Consider the following 25975-nt stretch of genomic DNA (forward strand, 5'->3'; position numbering starts at 1 on the left):
TTTATACTAATTACGATATAAGGAGTTGATTAAAAGTAAAAACTTGAGATTTAAATTTTTGAGTTTTCAAATTTTCAAAGGGGGGACCCTTACCATCAACATAGAACCATGACTTCGATAGTCGAAAAATAATAAAATTTTCTAAATGAACAAAATTTGAATACAGATTGAATAAAGAGGCCAAACCATGATCAAAATGACATTCCGCTTTAAAATCGGTACAGTTTTCTTCAAGTTATCACAGTTGGAAGTTTGTCAACTCTTTGACTTAGCAACTTTACCACAACCGTACGGTTCTTGAAAGAAAATTAATTTCGGTAACGGTTTCAGTTCAGGTACTAAAAATTAAACTGTTAGTTTCGGTTAACGGTTCTAATACCGGTTACGGAGTTATTCCCTGAATTATTTAAAACATTTTTTTTTTTAATAAACGAAATATACAACCTGTAGTTTAAGTATTTTTCTTGATAAAAAAATAGCATGATAAGTACCTGCAAATTTATTTCTTAACTCTTTCTAAGAACCAAGCACATCATTATCATCTATATCAGGTATTTCCAATTGTAAGTAAGAATGGGAAATTTGCCCAGGGTTTCGCGGTCAACGGGCCGCTTGAATTAGAGGTATAACTTCGGCCTTGAAAATCTTAATATTAGTTCTTTATTCCTTAACGATACCCTCGCGGTGATAACAATCAAATAGTGATAACATGTAATTAAATACGTACATAATACATTTATTATTTTTAATCTATAGAGACAAAAAGAAAGGTTACCTAACCTTATGGGACAGCTGTCACTTTTCAGATAGTCATCAAAGGGTCAGTTTGAAATCTCAAATGTCTCTATTTCTTGATACAGCCAAGGCTAGGTTATAAATTCAACATATTCATTAATTGTTACGAAAGCATGGTATACAATTAAAAGTCCATTACGATTTACCAAAAGAACAATTGTAAATGCCTATTTTGATTTTGGTTTCGATTTGTATTTCAGTGGACAACTGTCAGAGACTTGAAGCAGATTAAACTTTGAAGTTATCAATAAACGTAAAGTAAGAGCATTACAATTAAGTGTATTTGAATGTGAGATACTTAAATAAAGTTTTTATATAATATAATATTTACATAAAATTGAAAAACCGAATATCAAACTCTCGATCATTTGTTAAGGAAAAAAAGAGAAATCTTATTAATGCTGATAAGCAAATGCTGAAATCTAATTCATACGGTTGGAAAGTTACTTCTTCTACCTGCTATACATATTTATAATGAAACTAATTTATAATACTATACTAAGCCTTGGGCTACATAATTGAAAGTTTAAAATATGATTCGTTTTATTACAAACAAAATATTTTTTAGGGAGTTTTTGCAGTTCAATGCCGAGTACATTTGTAACATTTGAAGACTTCATGAGGATGCCTCTTTTCTTTTGGCATACTCTTGGGGTGGATCCATATAATACGGTAACCGAAAAATCGGCAAGTCGTTGGCTTAATGTCAAGTTCGTAATGCAGCTGTTCAATCTGAACTTTGGATTTGGAACAGTGCTGACATTTTTGTATGTGTGCTATAAGAATGGTGAGAACTTTGCGGAGGCCTGTATGGTGGTGGCCTTTATAGGGTTTATCATTGTCGGCGAAATAAAGATACTCACTGTCTGGAAGCAGAGGAACCAACTAGATTCTTTGATTCGTGAATTGGAGCCGTTATTTCCATCTGCCACAGCCAGGGATCAGGAACAATATCAAGCGGATCTCTATCTGCGTCGATCTCGCCGGGTCATGAAGTATTTAACTTATTTATTCTTGCTTCTTGTTGCAATATACAATCTGTATGACATCGTGCAGTTCATCCTACAGCGTTATATACTCCAATTGCCTGACGCAAAGATGTCACTGCCCTATTGTCAATATGCCCCTTGGAGTCTGGATACTAAACTCGGGTTCAGTGCAATGTATGCCATACAGGCAATTGCCGGGTATACCTGTACCATGGGTCAGTTGGCCAGCGATATTCTCATCTACGGGGTTGTCATGCAGGATATCATGCACTTTGACAATTTATCGAGAACTCTTCGAGAGTTAGAGATGAAGCAAGAGGACTCTACCAAGAATCTAAAAATACTACAGCAATTAATAATCTACCATAACAAGCTGCTGGGGTAAGGCTTTTTTTATATCTCTAAACATCTAAAATTGTATTTTGAATTTTTATTGTTAATTTTGAATCTTTTTAATTTTTATTTAATATGTCATTAAATTTTACTATCTTCTATTTTATTTAAAAATATAATTTAAATATTTGTTTTTACTGTTCATAGTTGATTAACAAATTATTAATTAAATTATATAAATATAGCATAACTCTACACTGAATATGTTATATTATTTCTATTGTAGAATTACAGATGTGATAAATAAGGTCTTTGGAGTATCGTTGCTACTGAATTTTATGTCATCTTCTGTGCTGGTTTGCTTTTTGGGATTTCTACTAAGCATTGGAGTAACCCCTATTCTAATTTGTAAACTGGGTCTTTATCTGGTAGCGGCAACCGTGGAGATCTATCTTCTCTGTTACTTCAGCGAATCGCTTATTGATGCTGTAAGTGATCGTGTCGAGATCAGAGATCCAGCATACCTTCATATTATTCGGATATTACAGAGTGAGGGAGTTTCTTCGGCCGTCTACGAAATGAATTGGTTTGGAGCTGATCAGGGATTTAAGAAAATGCTCATCGTAATTGCTATTCGGGCTCAGAAACCAGTTTTCCTTAAGGCCACGGTGTTTCTGGATATGTCAATGTCGACTATGACTATGGTAAGTTGAAATGAATAAAATAAATTAAAATTATTTAAATTATATAATATTTCTTATTACTTCACAGTTTCTTCAAATGAGTTATAGATTCTTTTGTGTCATTCGAACAATGTATGCTTAAGGACTTTAATAATTTACTTGATAGTTAAATTTAGCTGAAGATCATAGATCATCACTTTGCACTTTATAGAAAAGTATTTATCCAACTTTATCTTTTCACAATTTGTTATTTAGCAGTTCAATAAAGTATTGTTAAAATATTTAAATGGACTAAAATTTCGTAATAGGTTTTCGACAGATGCTATTTTTCAGATTGTTATTAGAGGGTGAGTTAAAAATGTGATAATTTATTAACGGGTTGCACAACAAATCGTAATCTAACGACAACTACAATTTTCTGCCTGAATTATGCACCAGCTTTAACCACAATCCGGAGTCCAAAAGAGCTCAGACCTTTTAAGACTGTCATCCTTTCACTTGATTAAGAATGGCAAAATGTTTTTCCTTTGCAGAGTACCATGATTCTTTACAAGCTTGTTACGAAATTATAATGCTTTTCATCATTAATTGCTAAACAGATTAAAGCTTGGGATATGATTATATATTAGCAAATATATTTATATGTGTACCTATATAAAATTGGTTCCTTTAATTTTATTTTTTTTTCCTTAAATAAATTTTTTTGAGTTAAATTTCAATAAACAAATATAGTTTGGAGATAGTCTTGCTAAGATTTCCCGATTGAATGAAATGAGATATGTTAAAGTCTATTGGAAAGCGTATTTAAATAATCACTTATGGTTGATATGTTGTTTCTATATGGAAATGTACCTACTAATTGGTATTCAAGTATATAATATAGCTTGCGGTTTTGGCAAAAATAAAATCAATTGGGCCACAGCTAAGAGCCACAGAGCTGCTATTAATTCAGTTAGTACCGGTTGAAAACTTGAGTGGAGAATGTTGGAAAATCAATTAGCTTTTGCAGGCAGTTCACAGGAAGTATATGCGACTTTCAATGACTTTATGAGCCTGCCAATATTCTTTTATCATACGATTGGAGTGAATCCCTATGAGTCGACAAGTTCAAAGTCAGTGCCAAGTCGCTGGCTTTATGTCAACTTTTTGCTGCATGAAACAAATATGGGATTCAATTTCGTGATGGAGTGTCTATTCGTAGTGCTTTATTATAATGACACGGAGAGTATTGTGGAAGTCTGCATGATCGTTTGCTATGTGGGCTATATTCTAGTCAGTCAACTAAAGACAATTAGCGTATTGCGACAAAAAGAAAAGTTAAGTGCTTTGGTACGTGAAATGGAATCAATCTACCCAGTTCGGATTCGTGAGGAACAGCGCAAATATCAAGTGGATTATTATCTTCGACGATGTCGCTTCTTTCTAAGGGGTTTTAGTGGACTCTACTTGGTTCTTGTCGCAACGTACAGCTTCTATATCTATGTAATGTATCTCATTCAGCATTGGATCCTACATTCTGTGGATGCGGAAAAAGCAATGCCCTTCTTCTCTATATCGCCATGGAACTGGCATGACAATTGGAGTTACTATCTGATGTATCTGTCGCAGGTCTTGGGTGCTTATACTGCAACAGCGGGTCACATTTCGGCTGATATTCTGATCTATGCGGTCAATATGCAGCTTGTCATGCACTTTGACTATCTGTCAAAGCAATTATGTGAATTGCGATTGCTTGAACAAAAAAAAAATGGTGCCAAGGATTTAAAATTATTGCAGGACTTGATTTCGTATCACAATAAGCTGTTAGGGTAAGTCTATTCTGAAGATCATTAAAAAAAAGTTATTAGCTCAACTTTTTTTACAGTCTTTCCGATGTAATGAACAGTGTTTTTGGAGTGCCTTTGCTGTTAAACTTCCTGACATCCTCCGTAATTGTCTGCTTTGTGGGATTTCAGATGACTCTTGGTTTGAGTGCCGATCATACTGTCAAGTTGGGGCTCTTTCTTATCTCAGCTATATCGGAAATCTATTTGATTTGCTATTTTAGTAATCTTTTGATAGTTGCGGTGAGTAGTTGATAATGATTGATTGATCCTTTGGAGTTTTTTATCTCCTGGATTTCTGTGCAGAGTGAGGGAGTTTCTTCAGCTGTTTATAAGATGAACTGGTTCGAGAGCGATCCTCACTTTAAGAAAATGCTCATATTAATAGCTTTACGTGCTCAGAAGCCAGTTTGCCTGAAGGCCACTGTATTCTTAGATATCTCAATGGAAACAATGTCTATGGTAAGTTGTTGTATTATTGTATTAAACATATATTAATCTGTTTGAGTGTTTCTTTTCTTGATTTAGTTCCTAAAAATGTCGTATCGCTTGTTCTGTTTGATACGCACAATGTATCAGTAGATTAAATGATCTGGTCTCATATTTATTAAAAGGATTGAAGGAATTTCGACATCAACTGAAGATTCATGCATGGAAATATAGACTAAGAGTTAATAAAGCCAGAAATCTCAGCAATATCTTATGATTAAAATATCAAAAACGTTGCAAATAAAAAAAGTTATTTATCCTAATATAAACTAAAGATCAACAGATTAAAACAAGCTTAAGCACATAAGCCATTATGCCTTTTTATATACTAGCACGCTTATTAAAGTTTCAAAAAAATGTATAGCCGCTTTAGTTCAATTAAAATATCAAACACGTAAATAAACTAGTTTATTCAATCTCACAAATCGATGAAAAGATTGTGCCCTCGACTCAAGGACGAGCACTTTTCGAGAGTTGGAGATGAAGCAAGGAGACTCTACCAAGAATCTAAAAATACTACAGCAATTGATAATCTACCATTACAAGCTGCTGCGGTACATCTTTCTATATCTCTCTAACTATAGGGTGGCCTTTGAACTACTTATTATTTCGACTTTGACAGCTCCAATGACATTGCCAGTGTGTCAAATATATAGTTAAAGCTTTACGGCTTACGAAATGGTTAAGTTAACGCTCGAAAAAAATTGGGAAATACCGAAAACTTACTTCAAATTGGTGATGAGCAGTTTTTATCGCAAAATCATCTTTCTAGATGAATCTCATCTCCACCTCTGTGCTTACGTCAATAAGCAGAGCTGCCGCATTTGGGGCACCGAAACCCCGCACGTCGTCTTGGAGAACCCAATGCATCCACAACGAGTGACGGCTTGGTGCTGTATGTGGTCAGGCGGCATGTTGAAAGACTTTTTCTTCCCCCGAAAGAAAGATGAAAACATCGACGATATACGGCTCCAGCAGGATGACGCTACGTGCCACACAGCCAACGTTACGTTAGAAAATCGAATAGTCAGCCGAAAAGGCGATGTTGGACTATTTTTTGTGGGGTGCCGTCAAGGGCGTAGGCAGCTTTGAGCGAAGGGGGGACCCTGCCTAAAACCTCTAGAGATTTTTAAACAAACTGTTTAAAAATTTACGAGTTATATGTGTTATATTAGGCATGTTTTATATAATTAATAAATTAATTCAAAATACATTTCATTCAATTTTATAAAATAAATTAATACCTTAACCTCTCCAAAATATTTTTGTTATTTGAAAGCATTGCTTGCATACTTTCAGAAACACCACCTTTTGGGTTACTTGTAGAGATTTTTAGAACACACATTCCTATGAGCAATATAGCTTCGTAGTTAAATTAGTCTTTGTTGTCATTTTAAACTTTATATAAATTAAAATTATTTCAAAAACTACCCTTTCTTGCGCACTCAGCATACAAGATCTTTAAAAAAAAGAATTTACAGTACAGTGGGCCATTTTTTTTTTCGACAAAACAACGAATTCGAAGAAGGTTTGCCCAATAAACCATCGCGATGCATCGGTCTAAAATCAAAATAGAGCTCATGAAATAAAATTAATTTTTTGTTACTCCAAACAAATTGACGGACTCTATTTATTATCCAAGACAGTTTTACAAATTTTTTACAACCTAAAAGCACAAAATTGGCTTTGTCGAGGCCCTAGAAATGAACAATGATTGCTGTTAAATGTAAAAATTATAAAATTAAATTACGTTGTTTTTAAAATTTAGCAAATGGGCATTAAATATATTTTAAAATAATTTTTTGTACCAAATATACCAACAATGAAGATAACTGATAAGATAAGATAACATCTTTGTGTACCCGCAAATTCGACACTTCATATAATTTCGTGAATAGTACCACTGTTGGAATTCATACTTGACAACTTTCAATCAATGAAAGATCCAGAATGTCAATTTTATTTTGTTATTTTAAATGATGTGATACCAATCTGAATGGATTTTGGAAGTTACAATTTTGTTAGCCAGAGTGTAGGTAGGGGCACTTGCCCCCCCCTGCCTACGCCCTTGGGTGCCGTCAAGAATAAGTGCTATCCCAACCATACAGAGACGATTGACGATCTAAGCGCGAAATTTAAGTCGCTATTGAGGCTATTGAGGACCATTCTATCGGAAATGTGCTGAAATATTGTGTCGAACAGACACATATGAATAAAGTGGTCTGTCTGGGGCTCAGAAACCGGTTATCCTAAGGCCACGGTGTTCCTGGATATGTCAATGTCGTCTATGACTATGGTAAGTTGAAATGAATTAAATAAATTCAAAATATTAAAATTATATAATATTTCTAATTACTTCACAGTTTCTTCAATGTATGCTTAAGGATTTTAATAATTTACTTGATAGTTAAATTTAGGTGTAGATCATAGATCATCACTTTGCACTTTATAGAAAAGTATTTATCCAACTTTATCTTTTCGCAATTTTTTATTAAGCAGTTCAATAAGGTATTGTTAAAATATTTAAATGGACTAAAATTTCGTAATAGGTTTTCGACAGATGCTATTTTTCAGATTGTTATTAGAGGGTGAGTTAAAAATGTGATCATTTATTAACGGGTTGCACAACAAATCGTAAACTAATGACAACTACAATTTTCTGCCTGAATTATGCACCAGCTTGAACCACAATCCGGAGTCCAAAAGAGCTCAGACCTTTTAAGACTGTCATCCTTTCACTTGATTAAGAATGGAAAAATGTTTTTCCTTTGCAGAGTACCATGATTCTTTACAAGCTTGTTACGAAATTATAATGCTTTTCATCATTAATTGCTAAATAGATTAAATCTTGGACTATGAATATATATTAGCAAATAAGATTTTCCGATTAAATGAAATGAGATAAGTTTAAGTCTATTAGAAATCGTATTTAAATAATCACTTATGGTTGATATGTTGTTTCTATATATAAATGTTCCTATTAATTGGTATCCAAGTATATAATATAGCTTGCGGTTTTGGCAAAAATAAAATCAATTGGGCCACAGCTAAGAGCCACAGAGCTGCTATTAATTCAGTTAGTACCGGTTGGAAACTTGAGTGGAGAATGTTGGAAAATCAATTAGCTTTTGCAGACAGTACACAGAAAGCATATGCGACTTTCAATGACTTTATGAGCCTGCCAATATTCTTTTATCATACGATTGGAGTGAATCCCTATGAGTCGACAAGTTCAAAGTCAGTGCCAAGTCGGTGGCTTTATGTCAACTTTGTGCTGCATGAAACAAATATGGGATTCAATTTCGTGATGGAGTGTCTATTCGTAGTGCTTTATTTTAAGGACATGGAGAGTATCGTGGAAGTCTGCATGACTGTTTGCTATGTAGGTTTTACTCTGGTCAGTCAACTAAAGACAATTAGCGTATGGCGACAAAAAGAAAAGTTAAGTGCTTTGATACGTGAAATGGAGTCAATCTTTCCAGTTCCGATTCGTGAGGAACAGCGGAATTATCAAGTGGATTATTATCTTCGACGATGTCGCTTCTTTCTGAGGGGCTTTAGTGGACTCTACTTGGTTCTTGTCGTAACGTACAGCTTTTATATCTATGTAATGTATCTCATTCAGCATTGGATCCTGCATTCTGTGGATGCGGAAAAAGCAATGCCGTACTACTCTGTATCTCCATGGGACTGGCATGAAAATTGGAGTTACTATCTGATGTATCTGATGCAGGTCTTGGGTGCTTATACTGCAACAGCGGGTCACATTTCGGCTGATATTCTGATCTATGCGGTCAATATGCAGCTTGTCATGCACTTTGATTATCTATCAAAGCAATTATCTGAATTTCGATTGGTTAAACAGAGAAAAAATGGTACCAAGGATCTCAAATTATTGCAGGACTTGATTTCGTATCACAATAAGCTGTTAGGGTAAGTCTGTTTTGAGGATCACTTAAAATAAGTTATAGTCATAACTTTCTTCACAGTCTTTCGGATGTAATGAACAGTGTTTTTGGAGTGCCTTTACTGTTAAACTTCCTGACATCCTCCGTAATGGTCTGCTTTGTCGGATTTCAGATGACCCTTGGTTTGAGTGCCGATCATACTGTCAAGTTGGGGCTCTTTCTTATCTCCGCTGTATCGGAAATCTATTTGATTTGCTATTTTAGTAATCTTTTGATAGTTGCGGTGAGTAGTTGATAATGATTGATTGATCCTTTGGAGTTTTTTATCTCCTGGATTTCTGTGCAGAGTGAGGGAGTTTCTTCAGCTGTTTATAAGATGAACTGGTTCGAGAGCGATCCTCACTTTAAGAAAATGCTCATATTAATAGCTTTACGTGCTCAGAAGCCAGTTTGCCTGAAGGCCACTGTATTCTTAGATATCTCAATGGAAACAATGTCTATGGTAAGTTGTTGTATTATCGTATTAAGCATATATTTATCTGTTTGAGTGTTTCTTTTCTTGATTTAGTTCCTAAAAATGTCGTATCGCTTGTTCTGTTTGATACGCACAATGTATCAGTAGATTAAATGATCTGGTCTCATATTTATTAAAAGGATTGAAGGAATTTCGACACCAACTGAAGATTCATGCATGGAACTATAGACTAAGAGTTAATAAAGCCATTTAAATGTCAGTTTTTTTCTGATCTCGATGAAGAAGAAGAAATCTCAGCAATATCTTATGATTAAAATATCAAAAACGTTACAAACAAAAAAAGTTATTTATCCTAATATAAACTAAAGATCAACAGATTAAAACAAGCTTAAGCACATAAGCCATTATGCCTTTTTAAATACTAGCACGCTTATTAAAGTTTCAAAAAAATGTATAGCCGCTTTAGTTCAATTAAAATATCAAACACGTAAATAAACTAGTTTATTCAATCTCACAAATCGATGAACGATGACGAAAGAATGATGAAAGCATCGACGACATACGGCTCCAGCTGGACGACGCTACGTGCCACACAGCCAACGTTACGTTTGAAAATCGAATAATCAGCCGAAAGGCTATGTTGGACTATTTTTTGTGGGGTGCCGTCAAGAATAAGTGCTTTCCAAACCATCCAGAGACGATTGACGATCTAAGCGCGAAATTGAAGTCGCCATTGAGGCCATTGAGGACCATTCTATCGAAAATGTGCTGAAGTATTGTGTCGAACAGATGGCCTACTGCAAGGCCTCCCGAGGCAGCCATATGAATAAAGTGGTCTTCCACAAATAAGCCGCAATTTTGGGGCGTCTCAATAAAAAAAAATATTTGAAAAATATCCACCGGTTTTTTTATAGCCATTTTAAAACGCAACTTTTTCGTAAGCAACCCTGTATATAAGTTTGTATTGTTAAGTTTGACAGTCTATTTTTTATCTATATAATTTGTACTTAAGAGTTCTTTAAATTGAACAATCTTCTCTTTAACTTATGATATTTATTTTGAATATTTGTGTCGACTGTTCACGGTTTATCATTTATCATTAATTATATGAATAATTGCATAAATCTCCACATAATATGTTATATCCAAGCATAACATATAAGTCTATCTATTGTAGAGTTACAGATGTGATAAATAAAGTCTTTGGAATATCGCTGCTACTGAAATTTGTGTCATCTTCTGTGCTGGTTGGATTTTTGGGATTTCTACTAAGTATTGGAGTAACCCCTATACTAATTTGTAAACTGGGTCTTTATCTGGTAGCAGCAATCGCTTATTGATGCTGAAAGTGATCGTGTCGAAATCAGAGATCCAGCATACCTTCATTTTATTCGGATATTACAGAGTGAGGAAGTTTCTTCGGCCGTCTACGAAATGAATTGGTTTGGAGCTGATCAGGGATTTAAGAAAATGCTCATCGTAATTGCTATTCGGGTTCAGAAACCAGTTTTCCTAAAGGCCACGATGTTTCTGGATATGTCAATGTCGACTATGACTATGATAAGTTGAAATGAATTAAATAAATTCAAATTATTAAAATTATATAATATTTCTCATTACTTCACAGTTTCTTCAAATGAGTTATAGATTCTTTTGTGTCATTCGAACAATGTATGCTTAAGGACTTTAATAATTTACTTGATAGTTAAATTTAGCTGAAGATCATAGATCATCACTTTGCACTTTATAGAAAAGTATTTATCCAACTTTATCTTTTCACAATTTGTTATTTAGCAGTTCAATAAAGTATTGTTAAAATATTTAAATGGACTAAAATTTCGTAATAGGTTTTCGACAGCTGCCATTTTTCAGATTTTTATTAGAGGGTGAGTTTAAAATGTGATCATTTATTAACGAGTTGCACAACAAATCGTAAACTAACGACAACTACAATTTTCTGCCTGAATTATGCACCAGCTTTAACCACAATCCAGAGTCCAAAAGAGCTCAGACCGTTTAAGACTGTCGTCCTTCCACTTGGAAAAATGTTTTCCCTTTGAGGACTACCATGATTCATTACAAGCTTGTTACGAAATTATAACGCTTTTCATCATTAATTGGTAAATGCTAAAAAGATTAAAGTTTGGACTTTGATTATATATTTGCAAATATATTTCAATGGGTACCTATATAAAATTTTGGTTTATCTTGAGATATTTATTGGTTCCTTTAGTTTTTCTTTTTTTCCTTAAAAACATTTTTTTTTGTTAAATTTCAATAAATAAATATAGTTTGGAGATAGTCTTACTAAGATTTCCCGATTAAATGAAATGCGATAAGTTAAAGTCTATTAGAAAGCGTATTTAAATAATCACTTATGGTTGATATGTTGTTTCTATATAGAAATGTTCCTACACTCAGAAAAAAATTCAAGATTTCCGCACTTAAACACAAAAATCTTCAACTAAACCCAAAATGTACTTGTTTTTAGTACAGAACTGCATTCAAATCTGTACTTTAACTTTGTCGCGATGTTAGTGGCAACGTCAGAACTAGTATGTACACACGCTTGTCATTCCCTAAGTAAAAACACTCACACGTTTGTTTAAGAGCTGTTATCGTTTATTGATTTGTATGGGGTTTTATAGGTTATCTTATGTACTAAAGCATAGAGATCACTATTGTTTTAAAGTATTCTTTACTCTTTTCTTCTCGTTGAGTTAATGAGTCTTATGTGACGGAGCTATTTCTTATCTATTATGTATTCAGTTTTGTTTATGTTGCCCTTGCCCATCTAGTTCTGAGCGCCAGGATCGCTTCCCATGTGGTAGCCCAACGCCATGGTGACCTTTTCAAGTGGTTTGCCGCACATCTACCAGCGCATTCCGAGGTTTGCTTAAATACCATCTTAATTTATGAACAAAACATTGTCATAATTAATTAGCTTTAATCTTAAAATCTACACTAGTAGTATGTGTACTAAAATAAGGCAAAATACCAAAATTAAACACCATTTAATAGTGGTGTATTTTCTTGGTTAGCAACCTTTCGGAATAGATACTGATTTTTCCAGCTATCCAAGCTTAACGTTATATTTGCGTCGCTAGAACCAGTTGAGAATTCTAAGGTGCGACAATGAAAAAGAAATATCCCAAAACGTGCTTGTTTTTAGAACGAAACGATCTTATATTTAACTTCCTTTCAATTTTGAATAAATACTTTTTTAAGTATAAAAAAATCTAGTTTAGTTCAAAAACCTCAGTTGTTTCTGGAGGCATCTTTACGAGAGTCACGGATTATGTATTTGCCATGGTCTTAGATATTCTGACAAACTTTGGATAAAATCGGACTACTATTTCGGATAGCTGCCATAGGAATGTGAAGTCAGAATTTTAAATTTAAGATAGATTCATACTTAATTCAAGATTTTTAGTATACGGCAATCTTAAAATTTTAAGAACGAAACGGTATAAAATTCAAGTACGGTCGTACCTAATTTTAAGATGGCATTCTTTTCAGAGTGTATTTATTGGAATCCAAGTATATAATATAGCTTGCGGTTTTGGCAAAAATAAAATCAATTGAGCCACAGCTAAGAGCCTCTGTGGCTCTATTAATTCAGTTAGTACCGGTTGAAAACTTGAGTGGAGAATGTTGGAAAATCAATTATCTTTTGCAGGCAGTTCACAGGAAGTATATGCGACTTTCAATGACTTTATGAGCCTGCCAATATTCTTTTATCATACGATTGGAGTGAATCCCTATGAGTCGACAAGTTCAAAGTCAGTGCCAAGTCGGTGGCTTTATGTCAACTTTGTGCTGCATGAAACAAATTTGGGATTCAATTTCGTGATGGAGTGTCTATTCGTAGTGCTCTATTATAAGGACTTACTCTCCATGGAAGTCTGTATGACCGTTTGCTATTTGGGTTTTAATCTGGTCAGTCAACTAAAGACAATAAGCGTATGGCGACAAAAAGAAACATTAAATGGTTTGGTACGTGAAATGGAGTCAATCTTTCCAGCTCCGAATCGTGAGGAACAGCAGAAATATCAAGTGGATTATTATCTTCGACGATGTCGCTTCATTCTGAGGGGGTTTAGTGGACTCTACTTGGTTCTTGTCGCAACGTACAGCTTTTATATCTATGTAATGTATCTCATTCAGCATTGGATCCTGCATTCTGTGGATGCGGAAAAAGCAATGCCGTACTACTCTATGTCTCCATGGGACTGGCATGACAATTGGAGTTACTATCTGATGTTTATGCTGCAGGTCTTAGGTGCTTATACTGCAACAACGGGTCACATTTCGGCTAATATTCTGATCTATGCGGTCAATATGCAGCTTGTCATGCACTTTGATTATCTATCAAAGCAATTATCTGAATTTCGATTGGTTAAACAGAGAAAAAATGGTACCAAGGATCTCAAATTATTGCAGGACTTGATTTCGTATCACAGTAAGCTGTTAGGGTAAGTCTGTTTTGAGGATCACTTAAAATAAGTTATAGTCATAACTTTCTTCACAGTCTTTCCGATGTGATGAACAGCGTTTTTGGAGTGCCTTTGCTGTTAAACTTCCTGACATCCTCCGTAATGGTCTGCTTTGTGGGATTTCAGATGACCCTTGGTTTGAGTGCCGATCATACTGTCAAGTTGGCGCTCTTTCTTATCTCAGCTACATCGGAAATCTATTTGATTTGCTATTTTAGTAATCTTTTGATAGTTGCGGTGAGTAGTTGATAATGATAATTGATTGATCCTTTGGAATATTTTATCTCCTGGATTTCTGTGCAGAGTGAGGGAGTTGCTTCAGCTGTTTATGAAATGAACTGGTTCGAGAGCGATCTTCGCTTTAAGAAAATGCTGATTTTAATAGCTTTACGTGCTCAGAAGCCAGTTTGCCTGAAGGCCACTGTATTCTTAGATATCTCAATGGAAACAATGGCTATGGTAAGTTGTTGTATTACTGTGTTATTTTCTGTTTAAGTGTTTCTTTTCTTGATTTAGTTCCTAAAAATTTCGTATCGCTTGTTCTGTGTGATACGCACAATGTATCAGTAGATTAAATGATCTGGTCTCATATTTATTAAAAGGATTGAAGGAATTTCGACATCAACTGAAGATTGATGCATGGATATGTTGTCTGAGAGGTAATAAAGCCATTAAAATGTCAGTTTATTTCTGATCTCGATTAAGAAGAAGAAGTCTCAACAATATCTTACAATTTAAATATTAATAAATGTTACAAATAATAAAGGTTATTTATCCTAATATAAACTAAAGATCAACAGATTAAAACAAGCTTAAGCACATAAGGCATTATGCCATTTTAAATACTAGCACGCCTATTAAAGTTTCAAAAAAAATGTATACCCGCTTTAGTTCACTTAAAATATCAAACACGTTAATAAACTATGTTATTCAAGCTCACAAATCGATGCAAAAGAATGTGGTCTCGGCTCAAGGACGTGTCTTTTCTTCCAACTGCGCTTTCATTTTATTAGGCGCTGCGATTAACAGTGAAGTTTATTACACAATTAGAGATAAAGCCCTCTCACTCAGCGTTGAACCAGCTTCCATTTCACCAAATGAAACAATATAGACACAGAAGCTTGGCCAATTCCAAATGCCAATCAATTGACCATATATTAATAGCCTCGACATGGACACCAAAAAATACAAATGGCTGAACTTCAGAAAAAACCTGTGCTGTTACTTGGGCAGTTTATTGTGATTTGCATTTACTCTGTAACTATCAAAAAATGTGGTAGCATAAACAAGTACTACACTTGTAGATTTAAGGTGTTTATAGCTCTCCGAAAACCTATTAAAAATGTATGAAATTTAAATATTTCTCAAACCCGTAAGGTATGCTTTATTTGTTTGAGTGGAATTTGTGATAAGGTTTCACTTCTAGAGACTGCGACTTATTAATGTGATTTTTCTCAAGTTATATAAACTTTTGTGAAGGAATGCCATATAAAATTCTTAAAGGAAGATCGCAGAGGCATGAATTAATTTTCTTTTAATATGTATACCAAAGTGAGTAAGTGACGCGATTGAAGGAAAGTTAAGTGCACTTATTAAATTTACACAACAAAAAATAAAGAGAAAACAAGACCACATTTTTGAAAAAGGAAGAGTAAAAGTCAAGTGCAAAGTACAGAGCAGAAAAGGCTTCTGTTCAAGTACTTTGATCAAGGACGGCAAAGACGACCTCAGGTAAAAGTGACTTACAAAATGGTCGTGGTGAAGTACTGATAAGAAAGACAACTCTAAGAGAGTCTCTGTTGATTTTGCATGCATAATTTGTGTGGCAGGCGTAAAAATATGCAGGCTTTCCACTTTGATGAAATATGTACGCCAAGTGCGATGGCAAAATGAAAGTAAAGAAAAATACGAATAAATAAAGCTTAAAGAAAACCGATTTGCATAAAAGCGAAAACCAAACGGGAGTAGTTTCTTAATAGTTTTGTTGACAACTTTCGACTCGTAACTCAATCAGCATAAAAAGCAGCAATTGCCATAAAACTGGCACAACAAATCAAGCATACGTTCTGTGATATATTATATATGCATATATGTATATATGCTTAATTAAATATCAATTGACTTGTGCCACTTACCAGCATTATACACGATATGCCAAACGGATATGACCATAAAGTATCCGGCGATGAATTCACATAGGCTATGAAGCATCCATCGGTGCAGAGTTTTATGAGCAGCAATCCTCCAGCCCGATAAAGTAGGCCAAGTCTAAGGAAAGAGACAGACAGACATAAAGAGCGAGAGACAGAGAAAGGAAATTAAAAGGGCTTTCATTGAGATTGAGACCGATTTTATGGCTTATGCTCGTCTGGTCAAATGTATTTCTTATTTCAGCTGACAAAAGCAAAAAGTGAAATTAGTTTCTGACGTGCGCCAAAAATAACTTTTAATATATATATTAATTTAAAAAGTGAACGGTTATGCTAGTCAGTCTAGACGAATTTTTTTTTGTATATATGTAAGTTAACAGTTATTCGTCAATTTCTATTCGCAGTAATCATTTGAAATCAAACTCATTGCCGATTTCGTTCAAATTGCAATCTCTAGAGACGCCACGATTTGGACGTCATAAAACTAAATATTTTCTGCTAGAGATGGACACGTGTCGCCTAACGAATTGTCAAGAATCGTCATTTATTCAATGCAATCTGAGTTTAAATAACAAAAGAAACGTTACTTGAAAAAGGAGACTAAAATGTAAGATAATTTTCTGGAACGCCCCCTTGTATTAATTAATAAGTCACTAACGTTTATTTTAATATTAAGCAGATGAATCTTTAAAGGCACAAATAAAAAAAAAAATGAATTTTTGAAGAATCTATCTTGAGAAAATCATTTGTTTCCACTGTTTTAACATCAATAATAAAATAATAAATGATATCTAATAAAATATATAAGATGAAAAAATTGATTAAATAATGTTTGCCTTTTCACATGCGTCGCATTGTTTTATTTTTAGCTCACGCGCCCATCGCTAAGCGATTGTCAATTACCGGTTAAGACTTACCGCCTGCGCAGCGCCATATTGAATTTATCTAACGGATGCGTGTGCACATTGCGATTCTTGTGCCACAACCACAAAAGTTTCTTCATTAAAATGACAAACAGCGCCAAGAAGAGTAGAATGAAAAGCAAATCGATGCAAATGAAGAGAATGAAGCTCAACGATGGCGACAGTGAAGGCGATGCCATTGAAGATGACGATGACGTTGACGATGACGTTGTGGCTGTCACACCCAAACCGGAAGTGAATGCCGCTGCCTGTTCGTGTTGTTGTGGCCAAGTTAAAGCCGCAGCTGTCACAGACTCAAGACTCAAGTCTTGGCTGCCTGTGATTGATGACGTTGACGTGGAGAAATCAACGCCTTCGTCTATCGATGACAAAGTCATTGGATGTTGCACGGGACTCTGGCCGTGCCATTGCCGAGCAGCGCCTCCGATTCGAGCAGTAAATTATCGCCATTGAGGAGCGTGTGTGTGGCATAATAGATACTTGCGCTTCCATCATAGTCTTGGCTCTCCTCATTGCCACTGCCGGCATCTGTTGTTGGCCTGGTCCAAAACAACTCGAGCCACCAATTCCGCGGCCATTTGCCAATGATGCTGCAGATTAGAGGCGCTGTAATGGCAAACAGCAGCGGCAACAACCAACTAATGCCAATGGCGCCGCGTATGCCTGCCGAGGAGCCGGAACTGGACCCCGAACCGGATCCGGATCCGGAACCGGAACCGCAGTTGGCCATCTGGCAATTCCTGTTGCGACGAGCGACTGTCAACTCCGCCGGCGACTGGACGCTAATTTGCGTAATATTGCTAAGACTCTCGCGGCGTTTGGTTTGCTTTGTTGGTGTCGTCGGTTTACTGCCGATCTGGAGATACTTCTTGGGTACGAGCTCTGTGTGTATGACCAATGCAATGGCAATCAACGTGGAGATGCCCAGCAGCAACAGAGATGCCAATGTGCTGCTGATTATCGCATGCCAGTTCTGCAAAAAGAAAAATATATAAAAAAAACCAAGATGAAATTATGAGGCGCATTAATAACGCTCCAGTAAATGCCACATTGACACTCCACTTCGTTGCAACATCATTATTTTTAATTAAATATAAAAAGTTGTGCTCATATTACAGCAACAACAACCGCATTTACAACAACATTTACGAGTACGAGCATGTATCTACTTATTTCACAGCTATTTACTTTGGATATTCAAGCTCTTCACACCATAAAGATGACATCAAAATTTGACACGTGCCGTGGGCATAAATTATTTTATTGCCACGCCTCCAGGCAACGCCATCGCCTACGCCCATGTCCACATTAACTGTCAATGACTGGACCGTGCTTATTAAAAAGTTATAAAACTCTCATCTATACTACTCTTACCAAACATAAGACCCACTTTTTTATGTTTGGCCAAGTGGGATAATGTTTTATTAGCAGTTGAAAAGTATCTCAAAGATACTTGTAATTGCAACAGCCAGCAAAATTACTTTTTATAAAATTTAACTTTCAACTTTTAAAGGCAATAAAATATATATTCTTTCCTCTCAAATAATACTACATGTCAAATATTCTCAGTGATTTAACTCCTTTCAGATTTTTTTAAAATTTTCATTAAATTAACCACTTAATATGTATTGTGTGTTTAATAATTCTATAATTCTAAAATAGTTTGATTCAAACGTTTTGAATTCCAGAAATTAAATTTCTGCAAAAAACTTTGCTTTCATATTCAAATATTTCAAAATTATATTTTATTAATGGTTAGAATTGTGTCCCAGTTACAAAGTTCTTATTATAATTATTGAATATTTGCTGTGGATAAAAACTCCATCTTTATGCATGATGTTGGTTGTTGCGTAAAATGATTAGTTTTTTGGTATAACCGAACCATTACCATTAACCAAATTGCAAGCGAATACTCCTCGCATAGCAACTGTATTCAATATGCGAGTTTTGCCGGATTTTTAAGAGAAGTCTTTTTGTGAAAGCTGAAGATTGTGGATTTAATGTGGCAAACACATAAGTACATGCTACTCAGCTTCTTGGAATCAGCCTGCCACAAAGCTGAAGGTCAGCCTCAACGTGCTGCAACATTATCATCATCATCATCATCATCATTATTATTGTTGTTGCGGAGGTGAAAACAATTTTAAGAACTTTTTAATTTTCAATTCTCAGCGAGAATATGTTTTGTTTCATTTCGTGTGTATTTGATCTCTTTCTTCGTTTTTTGTTGCAAAATTATGAGTTAAGTGCGCTTAAAAGCTTTCGCTTTTCACATGCCGCCGCTGCCAGTCAGAACTTTTGGCCAGCGGGCGTAACGCATGGCGTATGCGTTATATATTTATTTTATTCTTATATTATTTATCATGTATTTTTAACTGGCGCTGAAATTGTATTTATTTATGCACAAATATACATACGCAGACACATGTGAGTGTAAAATGAATATTTTAATTTTTATTTATTGTGGCTTATTGTGTGGGCGTGGCTGCTGCTTCTGCTGCTGTGGTGGGCATGGTCGCTTACAAACGAGTGTGACACGTGTTTTTAACCATAACATTTGCATATGTCTTTATGCGGTATGTCGGCGTATCGCCTTTTATTTCAGATATTTTAATAAAGTCGCCTTCGAATTTGCATGCAATTAATGTACAATAATTATATTTACGTGCGTGTTGCATTATTAAGTCAATGTTCACCCTGTGGCGCCGCATCACACTGCGCCATTTAACCGCATTGTGCAACACAACGACACAACTTGACTGACAGCTGACAAACGGCTTTACGTAAGTTGCTCATTAAAATATAGCTCGAAATTACACATTTGTGTGTGCGTGTGTGTGTGTGATATCAGCTGTATAACTGTGGATACAACACATCTGGGGGCACGCTTAAATACTTGGCTTCTGTTTGAATTACCCTTGAATCAAGTTGAGTCCCTTTTCCAACCTCTTTCCCTCACGGTTGACCGTCAAATGCGTAAATTCCATTAAATTACTATCCTCTTCATTTGCTGCATTTGTAAATGTATCTGAAGCTCTTTGCCTTTGTCAACTTTAGTTCAATTCCCCCCTGTGCGTCTTGTCTTTCCACTTTCAATTGCATAAGCCTTTTTTCTTTCTGCTTTTGGCCGTTGTTGTTGTTGTTGCTTTTGGCCTTGTCGCGTTTCATTTGTTTTTCATTCATTTATTTCGTCCAAAATATTCAACAGCGGCCCAGTTTATTACTAATTCAAAAATGTTACATCTTGTTAGGAGCTTACAGTTTTTCTTTTACTCTCTCCTTACGCTATTTTTTTTTTATAGCCAACAGAAGTTGGTTCTCGCAGCAGCTTCGAGGGATCCCAAAAGATTAAACAGCGCAAATTTTATATTCTTGTTTATACGTTTTATTTTTTTCTTTGTTTCTTGCTGCTTCATTTTATAATTTAAAAGATTCTGGCATTCTATGGGGGATTTGAAGAGAGCTTTTTCGTGGTGTTTTTTGAACCGATCTCACGCATTTTATATTCCATAAACTATGAGGAATATTTCCCTGGCAAATTCTACAGTAAATTGAAAATGTTGGCATTTATTAATATTAATTTCGACTTAAGCGATTTTTTAATTTTTTTTTTGGTTATTTTTGGATCTCAAGAGAGCTTTGTTTCGCGCTGTTGACTTTTAATTTGCTTTACTTGCAACAGGTGGACATGGAGTAGGGTGGAACAGTGCCATTGGGAATTGTATTTCACGAGCTTTGTGTGCCTTGGCTTTGCCATAACAAACTGTAAATTATAATATTTACACAAATCCTGGGCATGTAAATGCTTTTGTTTGTTCATTACTTGGCAGACGACAAGTAAATTTATTTCCGTGATTATGAGAATAATGATTATAATTATTATTATTTAAGCTGTGAGTTTGTTTTAGTCTCTCTCTCTACAAAAACGATGCATAAGATTCGCACCTGAATGCTTTTCAAAATTAGTAATTATAATTTTCTGATTGTTATTTACTGTTTCTCGAAAAACCAGGCAGTTAACTCCAGAGAGTTTTACTAAAAGTACACAACACTCTTTCTGAATTATGTGTATTCACAGTTCGGCGTTTTCAGTTTTCATTTAGCTCTGTTGGTTTTGGTGCAAAACTTCTTTCAATTGAAATTCGACTTTTGGTTATAATTTTTTGTATGTCTTTGTCTTACTTGGTTGCCTTTTGCATGGTTTTCGGTTTTCGGGTTCTTTTGTTGTTGGCTTTGCCTCAATTTATTTGTATATTTATTTTGCAGTAATTAAATTTTACGCTTTGGTTGCGTTCACTTTGCAGGGGCGGTTGTGTGTGTATGTGCGTGTGTGAGGGTAATGTGTCGTGAGGAGGAGACCGTTATTGCAGCTTTTGTTTCAAAACAAATAGTCTGAGGGTATGCTACTGTTTTTGAATGCATACTGTAAATACGCCCCACAACAAGAGATTTTATATTTTCTCATCAAAATGTTATTAACATAAATATTTGTTTACAATTTTTGGCAACATTTTTTTTATATTTTTAAGAGGGCATAAGGGATTTAAAATTTATTTTGTTTTATTTTTGAGAATGTTAATAAACAATTCTCTCAATTTTCAGAGTTTGTTTTTAAGAGTGCAGCCTGAAAGTATGCAACAGTTTTAAACAGTGTTCGGGGAAGTGAAAAGCTTTCGAGTTAAAAGTCTTCGCTCAAAAGTATGCTACTGCTTTTAGATAACCCATTTATAATTAATTTTTTGTTTGGATTTTTCACATAAGTTATAATAATTTATTTTAAATTTGTAAATATTGCGGTTCACTATTATGCTATACATGCAGTACATTACGTTATATATTTTAGACAGGATTTTGGACGGCAAAATTTGTGAGTGGTAGCTAATTCATACTGCATGAATCTGAATTTAGTTCATTTTAATTTTATCGAATTTTTCAACAAATATTTTTCCATTTGGTGCAGACAAAGTGGGATTCATAAACACTGAAAACTGTTTAAATTTTTTTTAGTTATATAAGATTGAAAAAAGCACATTAGCTTGGTTTTCAATACAAGAGATGAATTTGTACTCACCACTGGCAGCATTTTCAGGAAGCCCAGCAAATAGATAAGCATAACACTCGATGTTGAGAAGCAGAACTGCATCTTGAGAAAGGTCACGGCACACTTGCGATTACACCAGATGGGCAGGAGAATGAGAAACGCGGAGCAACACTGCAACAGGCAGCAGGCACAGCTGACAATCACAAAAATGGGTCGCTGTGGGGCATGCGATTGTGTCGACTGCAACGGAATGCAAAGAGAAACGGGGGAAAGACACTATAATAATCTATCATAAATTTGCTTAATACTTAAGAAAATAACGATCTGTAGCGAAGGAAAATCAAACAAATATGTATATTTTAAAGCAGCAACTTAAGTCAATGCCAAAATCTGGTTTATAACTAAATAATGAAAATGAAAGTCATAAGCCGTGCAAGAAAAGGCTAAAACGAAAAAAGTGAAATTACAGTCAATTTCTTCCCTCATCGCATTACTCACATTGGGCTGCTTTTTGGTCAGCATAACAACATAGGTTCCAGAGAGTGGACAAATGCAGCGGGTAATGTTCTCCATCAAATGCTTGGTAATGCAAAGATCCGAGCGCCACGTCGAGTCAAAGGAGGCCTTGTGGTCGTGTCTGTCAATGCAGATCAAAAGTGAATAACTAATATTATTTTACAATTAGCCCACTTACCCGCATACAGCTACCCAGTCGCCGGATTTGGGAACACTTTCATGCTGAAAGATAATTTCCACATGTCCAGCCTCAAAGGACAAATCGAGAGGTTCCCGAAAGTTATCATTCGAGCGATTTGATTGAAATAGCCAGGTCTGTATTATGCGGGAGGCGAGCACATAGTCCGAGTCCTTGGGATCGCTGTGAATTATGACATAAAGATGATTCCAAAGGTGGAATGACAAGCCATTGCATATGTACATTATTTGGATCTATTGAAATTCCTCTACATGAAACTACATTGTGCCATATCCTAGACTTATGTCATTAGCTTTGCTATACATCAATAAATTGCCAAACAGCTGCTGCTATTCATGCTCCAGTTGCACCCTTACTAATCGCATCAACCCATACAAACACTGCATGTTCATTAAAGCCCTTACACACACACACACACACACACATACACACAGTTACACCCACACAAATACTTACTTGTCTATATAATTAAATCAACATTTGTCGGCATATTGTCGACTATTCTACTAGCATTTCATGTCAATCCTAAACAGATTTCATTTGTGGCTTTCGCCATGCACACAAAACTCATACTCATTCAAACATATATTTATGTTTATTGTTGCATGTTGCATATTTGCATTTTGTTTACTACGTAACGGCATTTCATTTGTTATTGTGTTGATGCCACTTCTGCAGCTGCCTTAATGCGCTTATGAGAGCTGCAATCTCTTGTCACTACGAATCTCAACAACATTGACAACAGTTGGAATTTCACATGGACTCTCAAGGACTCTTACGCAGAGTGGACTAGGGGATTAGTTAAAATAAAGGGATTCCTAACTAAGCACTCTTTTCAAATAAACATATACTTATTGGTATGCTTGGCCTTACATTACTATTTATTTCTCAAATTTAATACAATTGATTTTAAAATCATCATAGCTATTAAATTATTTCCTCATTATAACAACATAGAAACCTTTCAAGAGGTTGCTTTTTTAATTAGATCTATCCACTCACCTGCCGCGCGTGTAGTAAGTTTTCGGCAGAAAACTTTTCAGATTCTTATAGGAGATCACAGAAGCGAATATTGTCGAATTGGTCATGATATGCAGCAGCCGTGTCGACAGTCCAATATCCATATAAAGTTGATCCGAAAACAGGTCCTCGCTGTAGGCGAAAGAAAATTGCGATGCAACGAAGTCACTTAATTAGCTTAATTAGACACTTAAAGGAATGAAAGCTGTATGCCAAGGTAAGCCGCGCTCTACAGCCTCGTGGACATCGTAGAGCCTGGGCAGGCAAACTGGGAAAAAGTCTGTCAAGTTGAATTTTTATGGGCTATTTTAAAGTAAACGCGAGCAAGCGCGTGTGCTTTTTGTTTATTTTTTTAAGCATTTTCTCTTTCATTTTTATTTATGTTTGCTCATAAAGTAAATTTTCCATTAAAAGCGAATGCAGAAAAGTGTTCACCGCTCAACCTCCCTCTTTGCCAAAGTGGTATATTAATCAAGCGGCCATAAAGTGAAGTTTACTGTTTACTTGAGCAGCAAAAATTTGCATTTGCTTTTTCTTTTAATTATGAAAATATGCAAAGCACTCGCTTGACAAGACAATCTTGAATCGAAGAAAGTTCCTTAAAGTTCTAAGCTTTTGTGAAATGCCAAGAAAATTCAAAATTAAGTTTAACATGGTTTTTCCAGAAATAGAAAAAAAAACATATAGTAACTACTTTTAAGATTTTTTTAATACCAGAGCTTTAAAAACTCTAATTTTTACTATACTTTTTCATTCATTATTTTTCACATTAATACGATCGATTTAGTCTTAAGCAAAATATCTACAGAGATTTTATAAGTAATTAGGGTGAACTAAAAATTGATATTTAAAGAAATACATTTAAATATTAAAAAAATAAATCACGTTAAATAAATAGTATATTGTAATATTTATGTCTCTTCTCCGAGCAAACAAATAAATAAAATTTGAAACTTATTAGCATAAAATCATTGGATATTTTAGGCGATCGACTGTAATATGAATAGAGTGGAAATAAAAATTAAAATGAAACTAAAATAATAAAATACAATTTTTAATATTAGAATGTCTATAATTTGAGAAAATAAATTAAAGTTTGAGCTTATTTGCATAAAATGATTGAAAATCTTTAGCGATCAAATGAAGTATGAATTAAATTGAGCTGAAACGAGTGCTATTAATTCGTTTTCGAGCAACTCACCCGTAAATGCGTAAATTGAACGGCAACGTTTTCACCGAGGTCATGTAAATGCGCAGGGAATTCAGGCGATCCAGCGACAATGTGTCCTCATCGACTGTCAAAATACTCGTGGCGCCACCGTTGACCTGCAATTTGCCTGCAACACTGCCAGGAGCAAGGATAGCTCCTGCATCGCCATTTCCATCAACTCTGCCTCCGCTGCCCCCCTGTGCGGTCAAAGTTGTTGAGCTGTCGCCAGACGTTGCCTGACTGTTGCTGCCACTTCCACTTCCACTGCCACTGCTGCTCCCTGTCGATGTGGCCAATTGTGAGGCCGCAATTGTCTCACGGTTCAATGCCGCAGATTGCGTTAAAAGCTGTAACTTTTTAATTTGCTGCAAAGAGAATAAATTGTCACTTTAATGTACGTGTATGTCTGCTTCAAGGTTGAAGGTCAACTCGCCAATATGTGCGTAAACAAGTTCGTTGCCTAGTCAATACCTTTTTCTTTTGGGGATTGTATTGCTTTTTCGATGGAACTCAAATTGTTTGCCTGTCAGAATTATATTAAAGTATGACATTTTTCAAATAATTGCTCAATTAAATTGAAACCAAAGTTGTTGTTAAGCGAAGAAAATACTCTACTTTCAATAGACTACAAATTTGAATAATTCCCCACATCACAAGCTTTCTTTTAGCCAGGTGTGAAGTGTGCTAATAGGCGTTGTATAAAAGGTTGTCATGACATTGAATAGCTGTTTACTTGAACCAAAAAATGTCTTTTACCAGAATGAAATGTAAACATAATGATATAGATAAATCAATAAGAATAAGCATGCATTCATATTTTATTCACAAATTCGGATCATTTGAATAATAATAACTTTAAAGCTGAAAAGCTACAAAGAAGTGCAGAATAATATGCTAAAAAGTATTTAAACCACAACCAATATAT

At 35.1% G+C, this 25975-nt stretch overlaps 1 protein-coding gene across 1 annotated transcript in view; it reads right to left on the reverse strand.

Annotated features, from left to right (window-relative positions):
* LOC117781260 overlaps positions 1–25975 on the reverse strand; it is a 111987-nt gene that overhangs the window by 2687 nt on the left and 83325 nt on the right. Inside the window, 9 exon segments of the mRNA XM_034618013.1 lie at positions 16127–16259; positions 17059–17440; positions 17443–18037; positions 22136–22345; positions 22604–22742; positions 22800–22982; positions 23823–23972; positions 25042–25166; positions 25230–25415. Of these exon segments, the coding sequence (XP_034473904.1) occupies positions 16127–16259; positions 17059–17440; positions 17443–18037; positions 22136–22345; positions 22604–22742; positions 22800–22982; positions 23823–23972; positions 25042–25166; positions 25230–25415 (2103 nt within the window).

This window comes from Drosophila innubila (genome assembly GCF_004354385.1).
Source record: "Drosophila innubila isolate TH190305 chromosome 2L unlocalized genomic scaffold, UK_Dinn_1.0 4_B_2L, whole genome shotgun sequence".
In the NCBI taxonomy this organism is placed as follows: domain Eukaryota; kingdom Metazoa; phylum Arthropoda; class Insecta; order Diptera; family Drosophilidae; genus Drosophila; species Drosophila innubila.